At 41.9% G+C, this 26,128-nt stretch overlaps 1 protein-coding gene across 1 annotated transcript in view; it reads right to left on the bottom strand.

Annotated features, from left to right (window-relative positions):
- SNTG2 (syntrophin gamma 2) overlaps positions 1–26,128 on the bottom strand; it is a 1,048,529-nt gene that overhangs the window by 242,374 nt on the left and 780,027 nt on the right. Inside the window, exon 12 of the mRNA XM_069728000.1 lies at positions 1,320–1,436. Within this exon, the coding sequence (XP_069584101.1) occupies positions 1,320–1,436 (117 nt within the window). The remainder of the gene's footprint in view (positions 1–1,319; positions 1,437–26,128) is intronic.

The raw sequence follows: 26,128 nt of genomic DNA, 5'->3' as shown, positions 1-26,128 counted from the left end.
CCCTGGGAACCATCAGGATACCTTCCGATACTTGGTGTCCCATTGACTTGTATTGGTATCGGAAATCAGTATCGGCGATATCCGATACTTTTCAGGTATCGGCCGATACTGTCCGATACCGATACTTTCAAGTATCGGACGGTATCGCTCAACACTAGTCGTGAGACATGCAGCCATGGTGACTCGACCATAGTATTCGAGCATGCTGAAGATACTCTATTAGCATATGAGCATGATCAAAAAACACTGTATCCAAGCATGCTCGCTAATCACTAATTGTTACCCTTTTGCTTGTCAGTGTAGATGAGGAAGCATTGAGAGTGCTTCCTCCTCCAGACCAAGCGATCAAGTGATTGATAGATGTAGGGAGGAAACAGTAACTGCTGGATCTGAGGAGACCTAGATAGCTCTGCTATGCAGGCAAGAGACTGAATTTTACCTGTAACTGTTGCTAATATTGTAACTAGTAACAGGGTAAATCATCAATAAAAATATGTATCTGTTATAGCTTGATCCGGTGATCTCTCTGCAGGACCACAGCCTGTGTTGTCTTTGTCCAACTGCGGATAATGCTCTTGTCTTTGATTTGCTGTTTTGCTTCTGTGCATGTGTTTTCACATCCTAGTTTGGGATTATCCTATCACATCTTGGGAGGGCTATTTTTAACTTTTCTTCCACATGCAGTCTTTGCTGGCTATATTAATTTATTTGTGTCACCAGCAATTACATAATTTAAATGCTGTCAACAGAGATTGACAGCGGCATTGTAGAAAGATACTATTATCAGAAATGTGTTTAGTTGCAAAAAATGATACTTGGGTATTTAAGCTTCATTTTCATTTTACAACTTACTTAGATTATTACAGTGTTTCAGAATTTTATATTGAACAGGTTTGAGAACTTTTTTTATTGCATAAATGTAAGTTTTTGGGCTAAAATCATTTTTACAATTGTGCTTCATTAAAAATGTTGCATCATTTGGCTATTACAGACTGTTTACTTGCATATTTTATTTTGATACGGTCTATGGTCATAAATCAGCTAAGAGGTGCCCAGGAAAAGACAGATAAAAGATCTACAAGCTCTCTCATAAAATTGTCAGAACAAGTTCACTTTATGGAGTTTCAGTTAACTCAATCCGCAGTTATTATTATACTCAACAACACAGAGACTATAGGCAGATGGTTCAAAAATGTTAATGTAAAAAATTTGGAAAATAGATTTTTAGCCCCAAGTACATACATTTAAGTAAGAAAAAAATGTTCCCTGAAGTGGACAGACCCTTTAGTGCAAAGACAATCTACAATGGAATATCTTACTGGTGGAGTCTTGAAGATATAGAAAGTTGAACCCTTTAGTACCAGGAACTTGAATTTATAAATGTGCGATCCATCTGATCCTTGTACTTTTTCACTCACCCATCCCATGTGTAGGATCTGCAATGAGAATCAAAAATGTGGTCATGCCAAGAAATTAATTTGTATGAATCCAAAAAAAAGGTAATATAGAATTTACATAATATTGTGCATGTGAGTAATCAAAATGGAATATGAGTGCATGTGAGTAATCAAAATGGAATATGATACAGAAAGTAGTTGCATACAAAGAACAGAAGAGGTACTAGAGAAAAAATAATTCAGGGATCCTAATATGGTCAGGAAAAGAAAAGGAATTCCAGCTCGACGAGGCAGTGAAAAGTAAAAACTTGGTACTTTATTCACTTCATATAGAAGGCAGAGGATAAAACATCAGCACAAAATAGATAAAAAACACTATCTACGCGTTTCAGGTGGCAAAGCACCCTTAATTAAGCACCCTTAATTAAGGGTGCTTTGCCACCTGAAACGCGTAGATAGTGTTTTTTATCTATTTTATGCTGATGTTTTATCCTCTGCCTTCTATATGAAGTGAATAAAGTACCAAGTTTTTACTTTTCACTGCCTCGTCGAGCTGGAATTCCTTTTCTTTTCCTGGTCTCCTCACGCCTTGACACAGCGTTTCCGTGCTCCGAGCCTCCTGGGACTGCTACTATGGTGAGCTGGATTTCCTTTTTTGCTACAATCCTAATATGGTGCCTGCAGTGATGCAGGATATATTGACTTGGTTGTTTTTTTTTGCCTGTTACACCATTTCCATAACCCTTTTGCAAATTAAAAAAAACCCTGATCTGCTAATAATACAGGTGCACCGTGAAGTGAAGGTTTTTACAGATTCTTGCAAAGTTATACAAGGGAATGAAGACAGCCTGGTTTGTCAAAGCTTAAATGATTGACTATATATATTCAACTGTATCTTTTTTATTAAACAAATGATAGCTATAAATATACTGTATATACACACTGCTCAAATAAATAAAGGGAACACTAAAACAACAGAATATAACTCCAAGTAAATCTAGCTTCTGTGAAATCAAACTGTCCACTTAGGAAGCAACACTGTTTGACAATCAATTTAACATGCTGTTGTGCAAATGGAATAGACAACAGATGGAAATTATTGGCAATTATCAAGACACACTCAATGAAGGAGTGGTTCTGCAGTTGGGGACCACAGACCACATCTCAGTACCAATTCTTTCTGGCTGATGTTTTGGTCACTTTTAAATGTTGGTTGTGCTTTCACACTCGTGGTAGCATGAGACGGACTCTACAAGCCACACAAGTGGCTCAGGTAGTGCAGCTCATCCAGGATGGCACATCAATGTGAGCTGTGGCAAGAAGGTTTGCTGTGTCTGTCAGCGTAGTGTCCAGAGGCTGGAGTCGCTACCAGGAGATAGGCCAGTACACCAGGAGACATGGAGGGAGCCTTAGGAGGGCAACAACACAGCAGCAGGACCGCTACCTCAGCCATTGTGCAAGGAGGAACAGGAGGAGCACTGTCCGAGGCCTGCAAAATAACCTCCAGCAGGCAACAAATGTGTATGTGTCTGCCCAACATTTAGAAACCAACTCCGTATGGATGGTCTGAGTGCCCGACGTCCACAGATGGGGTTGTGCTCACAGCCCAACACCATGCAGGACAATTGGTATTTGTCACAGAACACCAGGATGGGCAAATTCATCACTTTCGCCCTGTACTCTTCACAGATGAAAGCAAGTTCACAATGAGCACATGTTGCAGACTTGACAGAGTCTGGAGACACCGTGGAGAGCGATCTGCTACCTAAAACATCCTCCCAGACCTTAGCTAAAGCATCCGCCAACTCCTGGACAGTTAATGGTGCAACGTGACGTTGAAGGATGGTGTGAGACATGATGTCCCAGGGGTGTTCAATCGGATTCAGGTCTGGGGAACGGGCGGGCCAGTCCATAGCTTCAATGCTGACATACTCCAGTCACATATGGTCTGGCATTGTCCTGCATTAGGAGTAACCCAGGGCCAACCGCACCAGCTTATGGTCTCACAAGGGGTCTGAGGATCTCATCTCAGTACCTAATGGCAGTCAGGCTACCTCTGGCGAGCACATGGAGGGCTGTGCGGCCCTCCAATGAAATGCCTCCCCACACCATTACTGATCCCCTGCCAAACCAGTCATGCTGAAGAGGAGATCCCTCAGGAGACCATACGCCACATCAGGCACGTGGAGGCAACACACACAACTGAACATCATTCCTTTGTCTTGAGGCATTTCCACTGCAGTTGGATCAGTTTGTAATTTGATTTTCCACTTTGATTTTGAGTATCATTCCAAATCCAGAGCTCCATGGGATATTAATTTTGATTTACATTGATCATGTTTATGTTTTATTGTTCTCAACACATTCCACTATGTAATGAATAAAGACTTGCAACTGAATATTTCATTCAGTGATATCTAGGATGTGGTATTTTAGTGTTCCCTTTATTTTTTTGAGCAGTGTATACAGTACTGACCAAAGTTTAGACACACCTTCTCATTTAAAGATTTTTCTGTATTGTCATGGCTATGAAAATTGTACATTCACACTGAAGGCATCAAAACTATGAATTACCACATGTGGAATTATATACTTAACAAAAAAGTGTAAAACAACTGAAATTATGTCTTATATTCTAGGTTCTTCAAAGTAGTCACCTTTTGCTTTGATGACTGCTTTGCACACTCTTGGCATTCTCTTGATGAGCTTAAAGTAGTCACCGGGAATGGTTTCCACTTCACAGTTGTGCCCTGTTAGGTTTAATAAGTGGGATTTCTTGTATTATATATGGGGTTGGGACCATCAGTTGTGTTGTGCAGAAGTCTGGTGGATACACAGCTGATAGTCCTACTGAATAGACTGTTAGAATTTGTATTATGGCAAGAAAAAAGCAGCTAAGTAAAGAAAAACTAGTGGCCATCATTACTTTAAGAAATGAAGGTCAGTCAGTCCGAAAAATTGGGAAAACTTTAAAAGTGTCCCCAAGTGCAGTGGCAAAAACCTTCAAGCGCTACAAAGAAACTGGCTCACATGAGGACCGCCCCAGGAAAGGAAGACCAAGAGTCACCTCTGCTTCTGAGGATAAGTTTATCCAAGTCACCAGCCTCAGAAATCGCAGGTTAACAGCAGCTCAGATTAGAGACCAGGTCAATGCCACACAGAGTTCTAGCAGCAGACACATCTCTACAACAACTGTTAAGAGGAGACTTTGTGCAGCATGCCTTCATGATAAAATAGCTGCTAGAAAACCACTGCTAAGGACAGGCAACAATCACAAGATACTTGTTTGGACTAAAGAACACAAGGAATGGACAATAGACCAGTGGAAATCAGCGCTTTGGTCTGATGAGTCCAAATTTGATATCTTTGGTTCCAACCACCGTGTCTTTGTGTGATGCAGAAAATGTGAACGGATGGATCCTACATGCCTGGTTCCCACCATGAAGCATGGAGGAGGAGGTGTGATGGTGTGGGGGTGCCTTGCTGGTGACGCTGTTGGGGATTTATTCAAAATTGAAGGCATACTGAACCAGCATGGCTACCACAGCATCTTGCAGCGGCATGCTATTCCATCTGGTTTGAATTTAGTTGGACCATCATTTATTTTTCAACAGGACAATGACCCCAAACATACCTCCTGGCTGTGTAAGGGCTATTTGACCAAGAAGGAGAGTGATGGGGTGCTATGCCCGATGACCTGGCCTCCACAGTCACCAGACCTGAACCCAATCGAGATGGTTTGGGGTGAGCTGGATCGCAGAGTGAAGGCAAAAGGGCCAACAAATGCTAAGCATCTCTGGGGACTCCTTCAAAATTGTTGGAAGACCATTCCCGGTCACTACCTCTTGAAGCTCATCAAGAGAATGTCAAGAGTGTGCAAAGCAAAAGGTGGCTACTTTGAAGAACCTAGAATATAAGACATAATGTCAGTTGTTTCACACTTTTTTGTTAAGTATATAATTCCACATGTGTTAATTAATAGACTTGATGCTTTCAGTGTGAATGTACAATTTCAATAGTCATGAAAATACAGAAAAATCTTTAAATGAGAAGGTATGTCCAAACTTTTGGTCTGTACTGTATGTGTGTGTGTGAATATGAATAAAATTAATAATTATCATGCTATAATGAACCCAATGCTCCATCAGGAGTCTGGTCTGAACCTCAGAGCTGTGGGATCACATCATGCTTGGCAGTTTCCCATAAATACCCACGATAGCATTTGTAGCAATTGAAGTCAGAAAGCTAGATCCTGCAGATTTTCATAGCGATGACTACTCCTCCAGTGATGTCACTATGTTGCAGGTCAAAGCTCCTCATGATGTTGCAAGAGGCTTAGTAGACTGGAGACGCAGGGAGGTAGTGTGCTAGCAGAGGCCGAGTTGGGGAGAAGGATAGGATAGGGATGAAATAAGTATAGCTTTTATTTTTCTTTTACCCTTCCTTTTATTATGTTTTGGGGTCTCAAGACAAGAGATGAGCAAAGCTTTTAAGGTTTGGCTCAGCTCGTTGAACTTCCTGATGTTTGCCGAACAGTTGACTGAACTTATCCGAACACCATTGAATTCAATGAGAGGCAAAACCAAACGCATGGACCACATCTTCAAAGGGGCCTAAAAGCTGCCAAACAGCTTAAATTAAGGGCAGACACCAGGAAAAGTGGCATCAATTGATTCAGACTACAAATAACTGCCCAGCATGGATGCATGGGACATGGCTTGGACCTGTCACTAAATTAACAGTCAGTATTTACTTGCTGAGATAGTGCGGCTGGACCACAGAATTAGCACAACAGATTTATATGCTGAAATGTGGACTAGTGGCTGGACCATACAGTTATCACAATGGATTTATATGCTGAAGTGGCGACTTATCACTATAGCACAGAATCAGCAGCACTGTAGTTTTATATTCTGAAGTGGCGACGTGTGGCTTCACCACAGAATTAGCACTCAAGATTTATCTACAAGTTATCTGAACTAGCTGAGAATAAACCACCTCACTAACTATCTGACTACTTGTACCAGTAGCAGCCTCACTTTGCTGCTACACTCACAAAATGACACCGAAGCCACATGTCCCCTTTTCATATGGAGAAGGACATTCGACAGCCAATGAAACAAGCCCTTGTGTCTGGATGTTGTGGATGATTTCTAGGCCCTGATTGGTTGCTGGAATCTCCACATATTAATTTAATTAAAAACAAGAATAAGTATGCCGCTCCTCTGACCTCTCCCCTCATCAAACACATAACCCGCGCTCGTCATACAGCACTACTATCCTAGCCAAAGTCCTAACAAAAGCATTAGTGGAAAAGCAATCATTTAGTGAACTTTGGCCGAATTTTGCCGATTTTGAGAAAAATTCTTTGGAATCCAAACACAAATCCGAATGTGCAAGGTTTGAGTGGAAATTTGAGATTGGTGAACGTTTACCGAACCCGTTCGCCCATCTCAATGCTAGACACCTTAGAGCTTAAAGCCACACTGCAGCATTTATTTTTATTTCACTGCTGGAGTAGTATCACTGTTTATTCTCAGCCCATAGTGAAATACTTACCAACCACGAGAGCCTCATTGTGACCTCATTCAAGCTCCCATAGACTTATATTTAGAAGTGACTTTTGGTCCACCCAGCAAATACTGGAGAGATCTGGCAAGTCACAATCAGCAAAAGCTGATCAAAGAGGCGCTGAGAACAGCAAAGAACAGTGAAGATACAGTAATGATACCACTTTGGCAGTGAAATAAAAAAAACACCCTAGTATTGCTTAGCCTACATTTACACATTTGCCAGCAATTCAACACAAATCAACTTAGAGCAAATCCAGTGAATCAAATTTCAATAAATTCACCGGATCAGTAACTGTTGATATAATGCTGCAGACATTTGTTGTCTAGACACAATTGTGAGAACTTGCCATAACCCATGAGGTTACGGTATGTGAATACCTGCATAGATTTTGAAGCAGAAGACGTTTGGACAACACTGGTGGTGTTTTTCCTAAGGGTTCTTCTTTGATGCCTTTTGCGCCGGTGGCTTTGCCACTAGTTTTTCTTTTCCTATAACATATACTGTATAAGATAGTGAAGGCTCGAAGAAAGGACCAATCACTTTTTTTAGCAGCTTCATGGCCTTCAAAGCCTGAAGCTGTTTAAAGTAGTGACAAAAAAACAGAGCATATGCTTAAGTGGTTTTGACATTGCAGTTCATTTGTTCATTCTTAAAGTGCTTTTTCAGGCAGTCTTCAGATGGAATCTGCCTGGAAATGATGTAGAGTGCACATACAAAAACATAAAGGACATAAATTCAAAAAACAAACCAGAAAAAAAACAGCCTTACAAACACCAGGTCAGATGACAAATAAACATGCAGGGTGCAGCAGACCCCAATTAAGCCGGACATTGTGCATCACACATACCTGTGTGACTGGCGCTCTATTCAAGCCTCATTTATGTGCATTTTTTACTATGCAGCCACCCCCTCCATGAATTGGTAGGTCTGTGAGTGGCTGCTTTCATCAGTAGTTTGCACCTGTGCTGCTCCCGCCTTTATAATTGAATTGGAGTCTGCTGCATCCTGCTTGTGCATTTGTGATCTGAATTGGTTTTGGTAGGGCTGTTTTTTTTTTCTGGTAGTGTGCACATACCCTCAGACTGCTGTGGATATTTGCAGGAAATCACCTAAAAATAAGTATAGACTAAAGAAAACCCAAATATGGATCCCAAAAGTAGAATCACATATTTTTTTTATTAAACATTTCAGTTAATCTTATTATAAATCCTTTGAAAAATAATAGTATTGATATTTTTGTTGTTTCTAATATTCTTATTAGTATTACTATTGGTAGAGATAATAGTAGCGGCCCTGCGCTTAGTAACCCGATGTTTACCCTAGTTACCAGTGAAGACATTGCTGAATCGGCGTCACACACGCCGATTCAGCGATGTCAGCGGGAGATCCAGCGACGAAATAAAGTGCTGGCCTTCTAGCTCCGACCAGCGATGTCACAGCAGGATCCAGATCGCTGCTGCGTGTCAAACACAACGATATCGCTATCCAGGACGCTGCAACGTCACGGATCGCTATCGTTATCGTTCTAAAGTCGCTCAGTGTGAAGGACAGAACAAAAACACTGAAGAAACTACAATGATCATGAGTGACAGGACAGCAGTGAAGAATGTTTACCATCTGCTTAACTATAGCCATATACTGTATGTTGAGATCAATTTTATATTACTTAGGCAGTGTTTTCATTAAAGAGCTTGAAAATGATTGGATACAGTCCTGGGAGTCCTTAAAGTGTTGCAAATGTCTCCTCAGGGCAATTAGAGTGCTTTCTTTTGGCTGTAATTTGGTTTATCAACAATCCAATTTTTGGGAAACTTTTGATGAAGCTGGCAAGTTTGAATGTTAAAACTTTTACTCATCTCTAATATTATGCTTTTGTTATTATTAGAAGCAGAGGCAGATATGGGCCTAACTATCGCTTTAACAGAGAGTGTGATCACAACCGGGTCCGTATGGGAAGGGTGACGGCCGACACCAGTGCTAATTTCAACTGGATATGTGTGCTTAGACACACATTCAGCTGAAATGTATTGCTGCCCAGAGACCCGCTGGCTCCTTCTGCTGCAATACACACAATCAAGGCTTGCCCATGATGGGCAGTGAATGAAAGTGACGTCATGCGCTGCTCATTCCAGCTCATCGAGGTCTGCTGACGGTTTCTTCGCCAGCTATAGTGAAGGATTCCGCAAGTCATGGGAACGAGGAAAGTTAGGAATAATCATTTGCTTTTTTTTAAAAAATCTGCTCAAGAAAGAATTTAAGGGGCCCAAGAAGGGAGGGATTATAGCAGGAAGGGGCCCAGGATTCGGAACATTGTTATAGGATAGGGCACAGGATGGGGGGCATTATTACTGGAAGGGACCAGAATGGGGGACTTTATTACTGGAAGGGGCCAGGATAGGACCTTATTACTGGAATTTGCCCAGCATGGAGGACATTATTATAGAAAGGAGCACAGTATGGGGACATTATTACATGATAAAGAACATTACATCAGGAAGGGGCCCAGGATGGAGGACATTATTCTGGGAAGGGGCCAAGGATCGGGGACATTGTTTTGGCATGGGGTCCAATATGGAGGACAATATTACTGGAAGGGCCCAGGATGGGGGGAATTATTATTAAAAGAGGCTTGAATGGGAGACATTATTAATGGAAGATGCCAGGATGGGGACATTCTAATTGCAAGGGGCCAAGGATGGGGTGCATTATTATAGGAAGGGGCAAGAATGAGTAAATTACTATTGGAAGGGGCCAAGATGGGGACATTATTACTGGGAGGGGCCCAGGATAGGGTACATCATTATGAGAAGGGTAAAGGATGGGGAAGATTATTACTGGAAGTACAGGGGGGAATTATTAGTTGGAGGTGGTCAACACACATGTCTTTATGGGATCTAGAATGCTACAGGGACCCATACATCTGACCAACATGCAGGTGGGAGTCCAGTTCCAAAGTTTGCGAACCATCGGACTCTAATTGGGGGCAGATATACCATTGTTGCAACCTGAAATATAAAAGACTGAGGAGAAAAAATAGCACAAAACAGGGTCTTATCCGATAGTAATTACTAAAAATGGTATCAATATATTCGGACCTGAACCCAGGTTGTATGGCTGCTGCAGATCCATGGCAGACTGGACCAGACAAGTATGTAGTAAATGGAAAGTTTGTGTTCTGCATCCACGCTGACAAGTGATAAAGAAACATCAAATGCCGGAGATAATGAAAAAAAGTTTTTTTTTAATTTTTCAATGCGTTTCGAAGTGTAGACCACTTCTGCAGGACACAAAAACCTATGCAGTTGTACAGGGGCTCAATAGGTTGGGGGGGGGGCACCGTCATCTTAAAAGCTGTTTCTTCCTATCAATTACATTGCACAAAAGGACATGAGCTAAAAAACCTTATAGCTCCAAATTTCAGATAGATTGTTGGAGCTAAATAATTGGATGCTTTATGTTGTGCTATGCAATAAGACAGCTTTCTAATAGAGTTCTAACTCTAATTTCTCTGTCCGTCCCTGAGTAGTACTATTAGTACATCTTGATCTGAACCGCCAGGTATGGTTAGGTGTCACATAGGCACAGGTCTGCATATTCACTTCTATGGGAGTACTAAAAATTGCAAAGCAAGAATGTTAAAGGGAACCTGTCACCTGAATTTGGCGGGACTGGTTTTGGGTCATATGGGCGGAGTTTTCGGGTGTTTGATTCACCCTTTCCTTACCCGCTGGCTGCATGCTGGCTGCAATATTGGATTGAAGTTCATTCTCTGTCCTCCATAGTACATGCCTGCACAAGGCAAGATTGCTTTGTGCAGGCGTGTACTATGGAGGACAGAGAATGAACTTCAATCCAATATTGCAGCCAGCATGCAGCCAGCGGGTAAGGAAAGGGTGAATCAAACACCCGAAAACTCCGCCCATATGACCCAAAACCAGTCCCGCCAAATTCAGGTGACAGAGTCCCTTTAAGCTTTTTTTAAATCCCATACAAGTGAATGGAGAGATCTGACCATGAACATTTGAACACTTAATTTCAAACTGTGTGAGATAGGGTTCCATTTTTGAATTAGGCTAGTCTCATAGGCAATATGAGATATTTATGATATAATGCTAGGATATTCCATAATTATCCAAGATGGGCCCAGTGGCACTAGAAGTATTCCATTATTTTTAGTGGTAGTAATAGGTTGTTATTATTATGGTGCTTTTTATTAATATTAGTAGGAGTATCAATACTGTATTTATTCTGAGAAAAGCAATATTAATTTATGCATAATATAACTACAATACACTCTAATTACATTTTTATTGACATTTGTAAATAATATTTTTCTAAACATCACATTTTAATTTCTATGACTTGAATAAATGAGGTCAACATGGAGCTTGTGCTTTTCTACGGTCATTGAATATATTGGTGACTGATATTACTCTTAAACTTTACAGTAGGGGTACATTATCCGATATGTTTTATTTTTCATTTATTTTCATATGGTTCATTTCATCCTTTCTTGGGAACTCATCCATAACTCTTGAATATGCATTTTTCAATAATTCCACTAAGTGCAAAGCCTATAATAATAATAATAATAATAATATTCTTTATTTTTATATAGCGCTAACATATATTTACAGACATTATCATCGCTGTCTCCAATGGGGCTCACAATCTAAATTCCTTATCAGTATGTATTCGGAATGTGGGAGGAAACTAGAGTGCCTGAAGGAGACCCACGCAAACATGGAGAGAACATATAAACTCTTTGCAGATGTTGTCCTTGGTGGTATTTGAACCCAGGACTCCAGCGCTGTAAGGCTGCTGTGCTAACTACTAAGCCACCGTGACAAAAATTACAAGCAGGGTCATCCATACACCCTTGAAGGCACCAACTGGAATGCCTCATAGAAAAAATAAGAAAGTGTAGTTGTGGTACTTCTACACTCAAAGGCTTTGCACAAAGTGCAAAGCCAGGAAAAAATATAAGTAGGGTAATCATAGACCATAGACCCTAGAAGGCAACAACCGGCAGGCCTCATTCAAATATTGAACATTAAAAACACTTTATGTGCTGCTGTCATTTGGTGGTGTAAAAAAGTATGTTCTAATCCTGGCTTTGTTCATTTTTATCAGAGTAATTTTTTCACCACTTTCTGTTGACAGACAAAAGCACCTGTCTTTTATGACTCCCCTGGCGGCACTGAAAATCCGCAGACATGGATTTCTTACACATTGCAGATGCTGCTGCTTTATATATATAACACCACAATAGTTGCACCTCTCGAGTTGGTCACCTCCCGAACACATAGAAAAACATGCACAAATCAACAGGCAACCCTGGCACAGTAGCCTGACTAAAGATTTGAGGCGAGCTTCCAGGCTTGCTGAGTGGAGATTGAAGAGATCCCATTCAACTAGCAATTCATCACATACAAACAGTCCCTCACCAATTTCAAGTCCACACTCACTACTTGAAAACAAACATACAACTCATGTCTCATATCCTGCATGTCTCACAAACCTAAACAGCTGTGAAAAGCTTTCAATCCTCAATCTTGTCTCCAAGCATCTCTTCCCTCTCGTCTTAACTCAGCTGAAGTCTTTGCCTCATTCTTCAAGCAGAAAATTGACTAGATCAGAGAAAACTTAAGCCTACAGTGTCCACAGCCCCTCTTCATAACTACTCAACCCTCTTCCTCCAAAACAAGCTTCTCGGCCATTACAGAACATAAACTTTCCTCTCTATTCTCCAGATCACATGTTACCACCTGAGCAGTTGACCCGATTCCGTACCACCTCATTCCAAACCTCACCATAGTCTTCATCCAAATACTAACCCATCTCTTCAACTAACAACTGGTGTCTTCCCCGCAAAACTACGAGAACAACATGTCCATCTTTAACTGTCCTCTCATTTCTCCTCTTGTACAGATCGCAACTTCCAGTTCCCATCTGTCTAACACCCGGTCCAGCCCACACCTGCCAGTGCTTTTCTGTTCCTCAGCTAGTCCCACCTGCACCCATGGTTTCATAGTCCTTACAGTGCCTGTCTGCATTTTTCATCCCTCCTTCGGGTTATAGCAGCTTACCTGCTGTAAGGGGTAGCAGCGTATTCTTTTTCTTCGTGCATTAACCATTGTTCCTGTATGCTGTGGGATTGATCCCATTTTTTGTATTTAGTTCTCCATTGTGCCCTCCACATTCTATATACACTGCTGTAAGGGGTCTGCTGCCAAATTCTGTAGGTCAGCCATGGCATAGCGCCTGGTGCCACCTCTTTGTGCCTCCTTGGGTTGCAGTTTTCGCCTGCTACCACTTGTCTGAGTAGGAATTTGGTAGGCCACCTAGTTATGCCCCTTCCAGGCTTTCAGAGGGATAAGGAACAGTAATTCCACCACCTTGCCTGTTAGTCTCCATCTGCCGGGTTGGCTGTAGTGGAAGAGGTGTCAGTCTCTGCTATACTAGTTCTATTCTATTGCAATTTATGCCACTCTGTTGGTGCTTGCCACTGATTTTTGTAAATGTGTAGTCTCCAAGTTGGATCTCCTTCATGTGTGTTACCTGTAGCAGTAGAACTCCAAGACCATTAGGCCTCCACTTCCTTGGAGACATCTACTCATGTTACTATCCTTAGATTTTTCTGACAACAGTAGTCTACAAAATGTACTTGATATTTGTGCCACCTGATTGTCGCTTAGTATAATATCAGGTTGAGCTTTTGCATGTGATATCAGGGCTCCCAGCATAGAAGGCCTACACCGATTCCTCACCCACCTCGGCTTACTGTGACGTTCAATTTCAAGGCTGTATTGCTGTCCCAGACCCTGATACCTCGTGCCTGGCTGATTGATGCAGTGTCATGCTACAGTTAGTACTATTGGTGAATTGAGGCCACTTTCCTGATGTCTGCCCCTCATTTGATGTTTTTTGGCAGCATTTGAGGCCGTTATAAAGTGTTGTGCATGCATTTATTTTTGCCTCCCATTGAGAAGAATGACGTTCGGTTATGTTTGGCGAATATTCGATGAATAAATCAGCGAATATTGCAAATTTGGTGATCGCAATCCGAACCAAGCATTGAAATATTCGCTCATCTCTAAACACTACAAAAATGCCAAACGTGGGCTCTAAATGTGGTTTAGGCACACTGAGGCTCAGAAGAGGGGGCATTTGGAATTGGAAGCATAGAATTTGCTGAATTTCTTTTGGGGGCAGGAGCCATTAAGCTTTTCAAGAACCTTTGTGCTACCAATAATGTGGAAGTTAACAGATGACTGACCTGACAGAGGGCTTGCTTTTTGTCGATTGAGTTGAAGCTTCTATGGGGAACAGTGGCTCTACGCGGACCACTCTGAGTGACGTAATTCAAATGAAACCCTCGAGGGATCCATTCACTATAATGAGGCAGCAGAGTTACTCTGGACTCAGTTCTATCTCTGTTCAGCGGTGTCCATCTTTTCAGAAGTGCACAAAACTGTGGCCGATGACACTTTTATGTAATGCTAAAAAGACAGACTCCGCCGGATCACAGGTCAGACAGCATCCACAGTGCCTCCGTCTGCCTCATTATAGGGAATATTGCACCAGAGGTTCTGCCTGATTCACGTATTTCAGAGATTTACACAGTATCCCTGATGCAAGCGCTCAGTGCAGGGCGCAGAAGAAATGTGCGGCAAACCTTACTGCAATCTTTGGGAGTCAGAATGAAAAATCAACAGCAGGTGAAGAATTGGTTTTATTTATTTTTTACGCCGTTCCTCATGCAGAATCATGTTATGGCTTATTTTTTGCAGGACAAACTGACATTTCTATTGGTACCATTTTCGGGCACATGACATTTTTTGATCACTTTCTATTAATGTCTTGGGGAGACAGAATGAACAAAAACCTGTAGTTCAGAAATTGCTTTTTTTAATACCGTTCTATGTGTAGTAAAATTGGTAAGGCAGCTTTACTCTTAGGCCGGGGTCACACTAGCGTATTGCATCCAATGCGAGAGCATCGGATGCAATATGCTAATGACACTCGGCTCCTGCTCGCAGCAGTGCAGGAGCCGAGTGTCATGCGTCTGTGCTCCGATTCTCTCGCACAGGGAGGATTGGAGCACAGCTGCGGAGGAGGCGGAGAAATTAATTTCTCCATCTTCTCCATTGCTGGGGTCCGCTTATAGCGCACATCACTCGGATGATATCCAAGTGGTGTGCGCTGTTTCACTCGCACCCATAGGCTTATATGGGTGCGAGTGAGCCGAGAGTTTTCCTCGGTCTGAGACAATCGCAGCATGCTGTGATTGTCTCGGACCGAGGAAAGCGGCCGACGAAAAGTCGGCTGGTGGGAGCGGCCCCATATGGTAACATTGGTCCAAGTGCAATGCGATTTTTTATCGCATTGCACTCGGCCGTATTACGGTCTAGTGTGACCCCGGCCTTAAGGTCAGTAAAATTACAGCGATACCTCACTTATGTAGTTTTTTTATGTTTTGGTGCTTTTACACAATAAAAACTATTTTATAGAAAAAATTGTTATTTTTGCATCGCTTTACTCTGAAAGCTATAACTAGTGTTGAGCGATACCGTCCGATACTTGAAAGTATCGGTATCGGATAGTATCGGCCGATACCCGAAAAATATCGGATATCGCCGATACCGATATCCGATACCAATACAAGTCAATGGGACATCAAGTATCGGAATGTATCCTCATGGATCCCAGGGTCTGAAGGAGAGGAAACTCTCCTTCAGGCCCTGGGATCCATATTAAAGTGTAAAATAAAGAATTAAAATAAAAAATATTGTTATATTCACCTCTCCGGCGGCCCCTGGACATCAGCGGGAGGATCCGGCGTCCGGCACGGCTTCTTTCTTCAAAATGCGCGCCTTCAGGACCTGTGGAATGACGTCCCGGCTTCTGATTGGTCGCGTGCCGCCCATGTGACCGCCACGCGACCAATCAGAAGCCGCGACGTCATTCCTCAGGTCCTAGAAGGCGCTCATTCTAGGACTTTAGCTGAGGAATGACGTCGCGGCTTCTGATTGGTCGCGTGGCGGTCACATGGGCGGCACGCGACCAATCAGAAGCCGGGACGTCATTCCACAGGTCCTGAAGGCGCGCATTTTGAAGAAAGAAGCCGTGCCGGACGCCGGATCCTCCCGCTGATGTCCAGGGGCCGCCGGAGAGGTGAATATAACAATATTTTTTATTTTAATTCTTTATTTTACACTTCCGATACCGATACCCGATATCACAAAAATATCGGATCTCGGTATCGGAATTCCGATACCGCAAGTATCGGCCGATACCCGATACTTGCGGTATCGGAATGCTCAACACTAGCTATAACTTTTTAATTTTTCCTCTGATGGAGCTGTTTGGCAGCTTGTTTTTTTTTGTGGGACAAGATGATGTTTTCAGTGGTACCATTCTATTTTACAATTGTCTTTTTGATTGCATTCTATCGCATTTTTTGTTCGTTAGTATGATGATAAAGCATTGTTTTTTGCCTCTTTTTATTTTCATTTTTTATGGTGTTCACTGAAAGGGTTAATAAGTGGGACAGTGTTATGGAGCGGGTCGTTATGGATGCAGCAAAACAAAATGTGTACTTTTATTGTTTATTTTTTATTTACAGAAATAAAAGTATTTATTTAAAAAATATTTGTTTTTTTTCTTTACTTGGGGATTTAAAAAAAAATATTTTTACACTTTCTAGTATATATATATTTTTTTACTTTTTTATATTGTCCCTGGTTGGGACATCATTGCATTACATCAGATCGCTGATCTGATGTTCTGCAAAGCATCTGCACTGCAGAACATCACAGGAATAAATGTAAGGTAGGGAAGGAGGCATCTCACGTCATGCTCCGAGCAGGCACTGAGACGCCACCTTCCCTGAAGGACCACACAGCCATCTTGTGGCCTGGGTCTCCATGGAGACCATCAAGACAATGCGTTCATATTGGGTTGTCCTGATGGAAGTGCTCAGGGAGCTCACTCCCTGTGTGATGCTCCTTGATGTTGCACGAGTGACAGTGGCATCAGAGGGGATAAATGCCTGCAATGGTGCTAGGACTGATCATTGGTATTGCTGTAGAGTGTCAGCTGTCACATAGAGCTGACACACACCACGGCAGTCAGCATGAGGCCACGCGATCTGTGTGCCGTACCTGAACTGCTCTTTGCCGGAACGCAGCTCCCGCAGAGCAGTACATGTACAGCGCATGTAGGAAAGGGGTTAAAATCCTATTTCAATTTTGCCTTATATTCAAGTCATGATATAGGAAAGATTGTTTCTTAACATTTTTTCCTGTAAACTCCAATTTCTCTTCATTTTTGAGTGATTTAATGTCAGTTTTTAAAGTGGAGTAAACATGTGACACCATTGTTATTAGCAATGACCCGGGAGTCAGCGATGCTGGCAGGGGTCTTCCCCTTGCTGTTCTCCTTCCATTCAGCACTTTTTCCTCCATTTCAACATTTTCACTGCCCTCCAGACCTGTTTGTAGGGTTTGCCAGAAAAATGCTTGATTTCCCATTGACTCACTCCCATTATACTCATTACTGGAAATGAGCATTTAAGATTTAGTAATTGCTCAGTTCGAATTATTAGCATCCGAGCATTTTAGGCCTCACTCATTCCTTATGGCAACACCCAATTTCTTTTAACAAAGTTCAGATTTTTTATCTGTATAAGTTTGACATCCTAGTATTTCAAAATTAAGGCTGTAAAAATTAAACTCAAAATAAATTTAAAATAAAGTATATTTTATGGTAAAATTAACAGGGTAATTTAAAAGTATAATTTGACAGCAATGTAGTTGGGGGAAAAAATGGCTCTTGGAAACAGAAGAGGAAAAAAATGCAAAAATAAAAATTGAATGCTTTCCTGAGTGGTTAGATTTAAATTGTGGAAATAGACATTGATTTTATCGGTGCAAATTTGGCTCCCAGTTGTATAACATCCAATTTAAAGAACTGCGACAAAGATGGAGGTTTGTAAAATGTAATCAGTTCACAGAATATTCTTTTTTTGTATTACAGATTTTTGGGATTTTTTTTACTGTGAGAATTTTTCACTTGTTCGGCTAAATCTAATAAAAAATGCATTAGATGAGATCTAAGTGCTTGAAGTGCACAATTTCTATCTGGAATAATGTGCTGTGGATATATCACAATTTGATTTGTGAAGATTCAGTGAAATTATTTATCAAAGATAAACCACAAGACTGTTTCGCGGCAAAGCTTTTATCACTTCTTAAAAGCTTTCTTCTTCTCACATCGATAGTCTCAAAGTTATTTAAAGCTCCTTCTCCTCTCCTAAATATTATTTCAGACGCCAAATATTAAAGCGACCAATGTTCCGTGCGCATTATGGGATCCTTAAATAGACTTCACAGTTATTACTTTCCTATTTAACTTGTTGTGATGCATGTCAAAACTGTCTCCAAATTGTCATTCTCTGCATAACATTACACTTATTCTAATACCGTTCACTCCATATACACTGTGCTATGATATGAATAAATACATTTTTATCACTGTACCTTCTAGATGGTGTGATTGTCAGCTTCCTACCCATGTGCTCAGTATTCTGTAAAGACGATCTCATAAGCGTCCAGGTGTTTTCCTGTTGCACAGCATCTACTTAGCGCAAGCTGTCAGATCTCTGAATATTTTTAAATCACTGATCAGAGACATTAGAAGTAGGCTTTCTGTGATGACACGTTGATGGTGTAGAAGGCCCATCTGTGTCATCCTAGTGCAAAAATTGTAGGGATGGTGCTTCAGTTCTGGGGACTATTCACTGCAATACCTGATAGCACTGCCCATTGTCTCATCTCCACCAGAACCTGCTCCTGTGACGTCTGCTTCTGTCGCCAGGTGCCACCGTCTTCACTATATGGGCATGGCTAGTGATAGAAGAGATGTCGGATTCAGATGCCCTGGACAGCGGAGGCCCTGTTGAGCCACTAAGACTAGGGTGTCCAGTCAGACAGTTTGTATGAGTGTACTGTCCAACTGATGTTATCAGCTCTCTGCTCCAGTCAGTTGGAAACCACCACACTCTACTAAAGCTTCCAGCTTACTGCTGGAAGCTGCCAGGTATAGCCTTGTTTTCCTCTGGCTTTACTTTAGTTCAGCTCCTGTGTACTGCGATGTTTCCTGTTTTTGACTACAACTTGTTTTTTACTATTCTTGCATCTTCAGATTTTGTACTTGCTTCTGGTTCTGACCTGGCTACTTGACTACTCCTGCCAGCCTGCATTCCCATACAGCAGCTTATTCTGTGACCACATCCCAATGGTTAAGTCCAGTTCCCTGTATAGGAGTCAAAGGGTGAAGGCCAGGGCTAACCCTGGGACCTGGTATGCAGAGTGGCTTGCGCTCAGCATATTCATGGTAGCCATTTTAGAGCTGTCAGTCGACCACTGACAGAGCCACCTTACATCCATACAGGGACAACTTGGATGATTTTTACCCCAAAAATATGATTTCAGGTGAACACATTTACACTAATTCCAATGCTAGAAAGCTTGTAATTATTCAGAAAATACACGTGGGTGAGAGGAGAGAGACTCCTGCTGAAAATGAGAGCTTACACTACAGGAGAGAGAGGGAAGAGAGAGAAAGAGAAAGAGGACCCTGCTGACCATAAGAGCTTAAACTCTACGGGACAGAAGATCTTGCTTTCTATAAGAATGTACACTGTACAGGATAGAGGACACCACTGATTATATCAGCTTACACTCTACAGGAGACAGAGAGGACTCTCCTGACCATAAGAGGTTACACTTTACAGGAGAGAAAGTATCTCGCTAATCATAAGATGTTATGCTCTACAGAAAAGAGAGACAAGCCTGCTGACCCTAAGAGCTTACACTCTACAGGAGAGAGAGACTTACCTAGTGACTCTGGAGATGGAAAAACCACTCTGTCGTACATACAGTGCTCCATTGTGAACCTCTGGTCAGTGATACCCAGGTACTGACCACCACTGTGTAAGGTATGATAATCCATGAGATGTCATAGCTGCAGGGCATTATGGGAAGGTTGTGCGCCCATGCACAATGACCACTACTCTCTATTGCTTCAGCAGTGTGGGAAATGAAGCAAGGCAAGTTGTTTCTTTGCAACCCTCAAATTGAATCTCAAAATGTTCACAAATCTCAGGTAATTTGATTCAAACCCAATTCTCCACAGATTGATCCACTCATCTATGTTTCCAGACCTCAACTAATTCCCTAAAAACTTTATTTGATAATCTTTTGAAGAATTGTTTAGGTGAAACTCTTTATATGTAATACTTTTTGCAACCTTGCCTCACTCATTTCTACAACAGTGGTTTCAATTTTGGTTTTCTCCTACAGAATAGGTGAAAAACCTTTGCACATTTGTGGTATGGATGGTTTCTTCCATTTTGTAATGGTAGATTTCAGCGCTATCAATCAATGCGTCCACAGATTCCTTGATAGTCTTTCTCAGTAGATGTCTTTCTGCAATACAAATGTCCTCATCTTGCCATGTTAAGAACTAAGGATTCCCATTTCAGTATGTATGGAGTGCAACAGATCTAGGACAAATGTACGTGAAACTTCATTTGAATGATGCAAGGAAATGGTATAAAAAAAGTTAATATATTTTTTTATATACAGCCTGGGTCAATAATTGTCTATTGTAGAGTGGTAATAAACATCTGTTAGTAAGTCTGCCGTGCTGTCAATGAAAAACAATGCTTCTGCTTGTGTGCTTTAAGCAGGATACCACTAGGTACTGGTTAATAATTTTTTGGTGCCACGAAGATTAAGCAATGATTTTGCACTCAGTCTTTTCATTTAGGGTGTAACATGTTGCTGACATGACTTAGTTGGAGTGCAGCATTGGGTAGGTGTAATAGGCACTTCCAAACCTCCTAGTAGCATGCAAAAGGATAAAAACAAAATTTCCTCCCACAAAAGTAATATATATGTAAATGGTGCATAAAAATATGAGGACAATTTGGTCAGTGAAACAGCTGTACCACAGCTAGATAGCAAGTGTGGGTGAGTAGCATTTGAAATTCAGGTAGAGTGATCCAGTGCTGGCTAGAGGCAACAGAAGAGTAGGTAAAAGGCTCCAACCTGAGCTAGATTCAATGTAGCTTGTCACGGGTGAAAGAGATCCCCAGCCGGCATGAGAAAGGACAGCCATAAGGAAATTATGAAGCTTATTCCTATTTGTGAAGATGACAACCACCAGAGGGGTGAGGAGATTGCTTACCAAGAGGGTCAAACACAAAGAAGTCATCAATGAGAAGGAATTGACCACAGGTTGTGCTTAGTGCTAGTCAGTCTTTTCCAGTGCTTCGCTACCAGAAGTGGTCACCATGAGAGGGTATAAAAATCACTGTTAGTTTGTGACGTATTGTGTAACAATGACAGAGACTGTGCTACAGCGAAGAAATTGGTGCTAGAGCAAAGGATTATACATCACAAATGTCAGTAAATATGCAAATTGCTTCTGCAGAGAGGAAGAGGATATTATCTCTGTTGCCACTTATTGGAAGTGGCAGTCCTAAAAGTCAAACAAGCCTTGCCGCATGACTTAGGATAAAAGCCAAACCAGAATCTCAGTATGCAGTCACATGTTTGGGTGTGTTGCCCCTCGTCAGTGCGTAGCATGAGATCTGATTTGGCTGTATGAGAGGCCAGTGACTGAGGTCTAAGGCGTAACATTTCTCCTTACGGCAAGTCACATGCCTGACATGCCAGAGCAAGGAGGCTTGTAGGCAGCACAATGCTCCATATTTAATGTCCAAGAGTTTAATTGCATGGCCTATAAGTCTCCTTATCCAGGCATGTCATTTTCCATAACAAGTGTAAGTAAAGTGACTCAGGTGACAACCCATCGTGGAATATAATTATTATTTATTTCTTCTAGGACAGGTGAAACCATCATTGATCAAAAGGTGAAGGCGACTAAGGAGTTGATAGAAGTTTAGTCTAGAAAATACAGTTCAGTTATTGTTAACTTTGAGTATCCAAACTCAATGATGTATCTGCACTTTTTGTAGCTTCTTAGACAAAATCTGGACTTCATCACTTTTATCTTCTGGCCTGAAAGTTGTAAGGGAATATTTTCTTTTTCAAACAATTTTTTAAAAGTCTAAATTATATTTTGGGCGATTATTATCTCTTCTTTTATACCGAACTGCAGAATTTAATCACATTACGAAATGTGTCCTCACGAGTAATAGATATCAGGGTGCCAGATAATATCAAATTGCACCTTAAAATTGGAATTTATTGTTAAATGTAAATGAAAAGATTTAATTTGCATTGCAATGACACAGAATGAGAGAGGAGGCAATATAAGATCAAGTACCAAATATTTATGCTGTATAGCTGGAAAATGAATATACCCTGGGAACCTGCACAATTAAAAAGAAACTTCAGATGTAGAGAAAGAACGACTGTTCCGCATGTTATTATTAGGACTCCAGATCACATTCTATATTTATTGCATCCCATATGTGACATTTTATGGCCCAGCGCAAATGTAATTAACCTATGAATTTAACAAGGTTCTAAGGGGTTGTTAGGTTATACAATTGCTATTGACTTTTAGCCATCTTATAGATGCACTTCACTATGGAAAGAAGATACAAAAGACTTATCCATCTACATTTCTAAGCATAAAGTCAATATACTCCGGAAGTAAATGAAGTCCTTAAACCACCGGGAGGCCGAAGCCTCTAAAATCTGAATGCAATCATCTTTGTTAAATAAAATCATTTGTTTAAAGTTTTGCTAAACAAAAACATAGAAAAGAGTCAAAAGAGTTAAAATTATAAGAAATCGGAACATTATGATCAAACCCAATGCAAAACAATGTCAACAGTCCGACTGGCAGCAAGGTCGTTTTTCATAACTGATCAGATTTTCTGTCCCACCTTACTGTATATACAGTGAAAAGAAAAACTAAGTAGACAGTGAGGTAGTATGTACAAGTACAAAATAAAAAAACAAACATCTGGTCCTAAAATTAGGTAAATGCATTCTCAGATGACCAACAACTCATGGCAAATTACACCATACACCTAGTAAACTAGGGAAAAATCCAGAAATAGTAGGTAAAAAATATAACTGCACCCCACGATTCAACAGTTCTTGGAACCTGCGGTAGCAGCAATAACTAATCATTTGCTTTATGACTTTACCAGTCTCACACCGTTTTGGAGGAATTTTGGCCTGCTCTTATTTACAATGTTGGTGAACATAATTAAAGGCAGCTGGCATTTATTTATGCACAGCTCCTTTAAAGGGAATGTATCAGCAGGCATTTGCTATATAATCTAAGAGCAGCATAATATAGGGCACAAGAGCCTGATTACTGGGATGCGTCACTTATTAGGCTGTGTGCAGTAGTGTCAATACAATCAGTGCTTTATCAGCAGGAGATTATCACAACAGGACTACAGCTCATGTGCCAGGCAATCAGGCTCATCTATGTAACCCCGCCCCCACCACTGATTGGCAGCTTACTGACAATGTACAGTGTACACAGGAAGCTGTAAGTCAGGGATGTGTGTGTGGGTGGGTTACATACAATCCAAAAGTGTTATCTCCTACATCTACATCAGACAAACAAGGAATCTATCAAAACTACACCAAGTAACCTAGTAAGTGATATATCACTGGAATCAGGCTTTCTTTCCCAAAATTATGCTGCTCTCGGATTACATACCAAGAACCTGCTGAAAGATTTCCTTTAACCCCTTTCCGACCCATGATGCCACGTAGGCATCATGAAAGTCGGTGCCAATCCGACCCATGTCGCCTATGTGGCATCATGGAAAGATCGCGTCCCTGCAGATCGGGTGAAAGGGTTAACTCCAATTTCACCCGATCTACAGGGACAGGGGGAGTGGTACTTTAGCCCAGGGCGTGGCTTCACCCCCCCGTGGCTACGATGACTCTGATTAGCTGTTGAATGTGAAACTACCAATCAGAGCGATTTGTAATATTTCACCTAAAAAACTGGTGAAATATTACAATCCAGCCATGGCCGATGCTGCAATATCATCGGCCATGGCTGTAAACACTGATGTGCCCCCACCCCACCCCACCGATCGCCCCCCCAGTCCTCCGATCTATGCTCCATTCCCCTCCGTCCTGTGCTCCGCTCCCCCGTCCTCCTGCCCGCTCCCCCGTGCTCCTATGCCACCCCCCATGCTCCGACGCCCCTCGTGTGACGATCTCCCCCCTCATACATACTGAGGCTCCCGGTGTCCGTTCTTCTTCTTCATGGGTGTCGCCATCTTCCAAAATGGCGGGTGCATGTGCAGTGCGCCCGCCGAATCTGCCGGCCGGCAGATTCGTTACATGTACATTTTGATCACTGTGATAAAACCTATCACAGTGATCAAAATAAAAAAAGTAAATGAACCCCCCCTTTATTACCCCCATAGGTAGGAACAATAAAAAAATAAAGACATTTTTTTTTCCCACTTCAGTTATAACTAGGGTTAGGGTTAGGGAATGTGCACACATATTCTGGTCCTCTGCGGATTTTTCCGCAGCGGTTTTTATAAATCTGCAGTGCAAAACCGCTGTGGATTTATCACAGATTTACCATGGTTTTTCTGGTGATTTCACTGCGGTTTACTATTGGAGCAGTTGTAAAACCGCTGCGGAATCCGCAGAAAGAAGTGAAATGTGCGGAATGTAAACCTATGCATTTCCGCGCAATTTGTTCCACAGCATGTGCGCAGCGTTTTTTGTAAACTCATGGGAAACTGCTGCGGACCCGCAGCGGCGGAAACGCTGTGGACCTGCAGCGTTTTCCGCATCGTGTGCACATACCCTTATAATTAGGCTATGTGCACACGGTGCGGATTTGGCTGCGGATCCACAGCGGATTGGCCGCTGCGGATTCGTAGCAGTTTTCCATCAGCTTTACAGTTCCATGTAAACCTATGGAAAACCAAATCCGCTGTGCCCATGGTGCGGAAAATACCGCGCGGGAACGCTGTGTTGTATTTTCCGCAGCATGTCAATTCTTTGTGCGGATTCTGCAGCGTTTTACACCTGTTCCTCAATAGGAATCCGCAGGTGAAATCTGCACAAAAAACACTGAAAATCTGCGGTAAATCCGCAGGTAAAACACAGTGCCTTTTACCCGCGGATTTTTCAAAAATGGTGCGGAAAAATCTCACACGAATCCGCAACGTGGTCACATAGCCTTAGGGTTAGGGTTGGAATTAGAGTTAGGGTTGGAATTAGGGCTAGGGTTGGAAATAGGGTTAAGATTAGGCTTGTGGTTAGGGTTATGGTTAGGGGTGTGTTGGGGTTAGGGTTTGGATTAGGGTTAGGTTTATGGTTAGGGTTGGGATTAGGGTTAGGGGTGTGTTGGGGTTAGGGCTGTGGTTAGGGGTGTGTTGGGGTTAGGGTTGTGATTAGGGTTATGGCTAGAGTTGAGATTAGGGTTAGGGGTGTGTTGGGGTTAGTATTGGAGTTAGAATTGAGGGGTTTCCACTGTTTAGGCACATCAGGGGTCTCCAAACGCAACATGACGCCTCATTGACTCCAGCCAATCTTGCATTCAAAAAGTCAAATGGTGCTCCCTCCCTTCCGAGCCCCGACGTGCGCCTAAACAGTGGTTTATCCCCACATATGGGGTACCAGCATACTTGGGACAAACTGGGCAACAACTATTGGGGTCCAATTTCTCCTGCTACCCTTGTGAAAATAAAAACTGCTTGCTAAAACATCATTTTTGAGGAAAGAAAAATTATTTTTTTATTTTCACGGCTCTGCGTTATAAAGTTCTGTGAAGCACTTGGGGGTTCAAAGTGCTCACCACATATCTAGGTAAGTTCCTTTGGGGGTCTAGTTTCCAAGATAGGGTTACTTGTGGGGAGGTTTACTGTTTAGACACATCAGGGGCTCTGCAAATGCAACGTGACGCCCGCAGACCATTCCATCAAAGTCTGCATTTCAAAGCATCACTACTTCCCTTCCGAGCCCCAATGTGTGCCCAAACAGTGGTTTACCCCCACATATGGGGTACCAGCATACTCAGTGCAAACTGGGCAACAACTATCGTGGTCCAATTTCTCCTGGTACCCTTGTGAAAATAAAATATTGCGTGCTAAAACATCATTTTGAGGAAAGAAAAAT

This window comes from Ranitomeya imitator, chromosome 5 (genome assembly GCF_032444005.1).
Source record: "Ranitomeya imitator isolate aRanImi1 chromosome 5, aRanImi1.pri, whole genome shotgun sequence".
Classification (NCBI taxonomy): domain Eukaryota; kingdom Metazoa; phylum Chordata; class Amphibia; order Anura; family Dendrobatidae; genus Ranitomeya; species Ranitomeya imitator.
The sequence above is the reverse complement of the archived record's forward strand: the minus strand, read 5'-3'. Positions and strand labels throughout refer to the sequence as shown.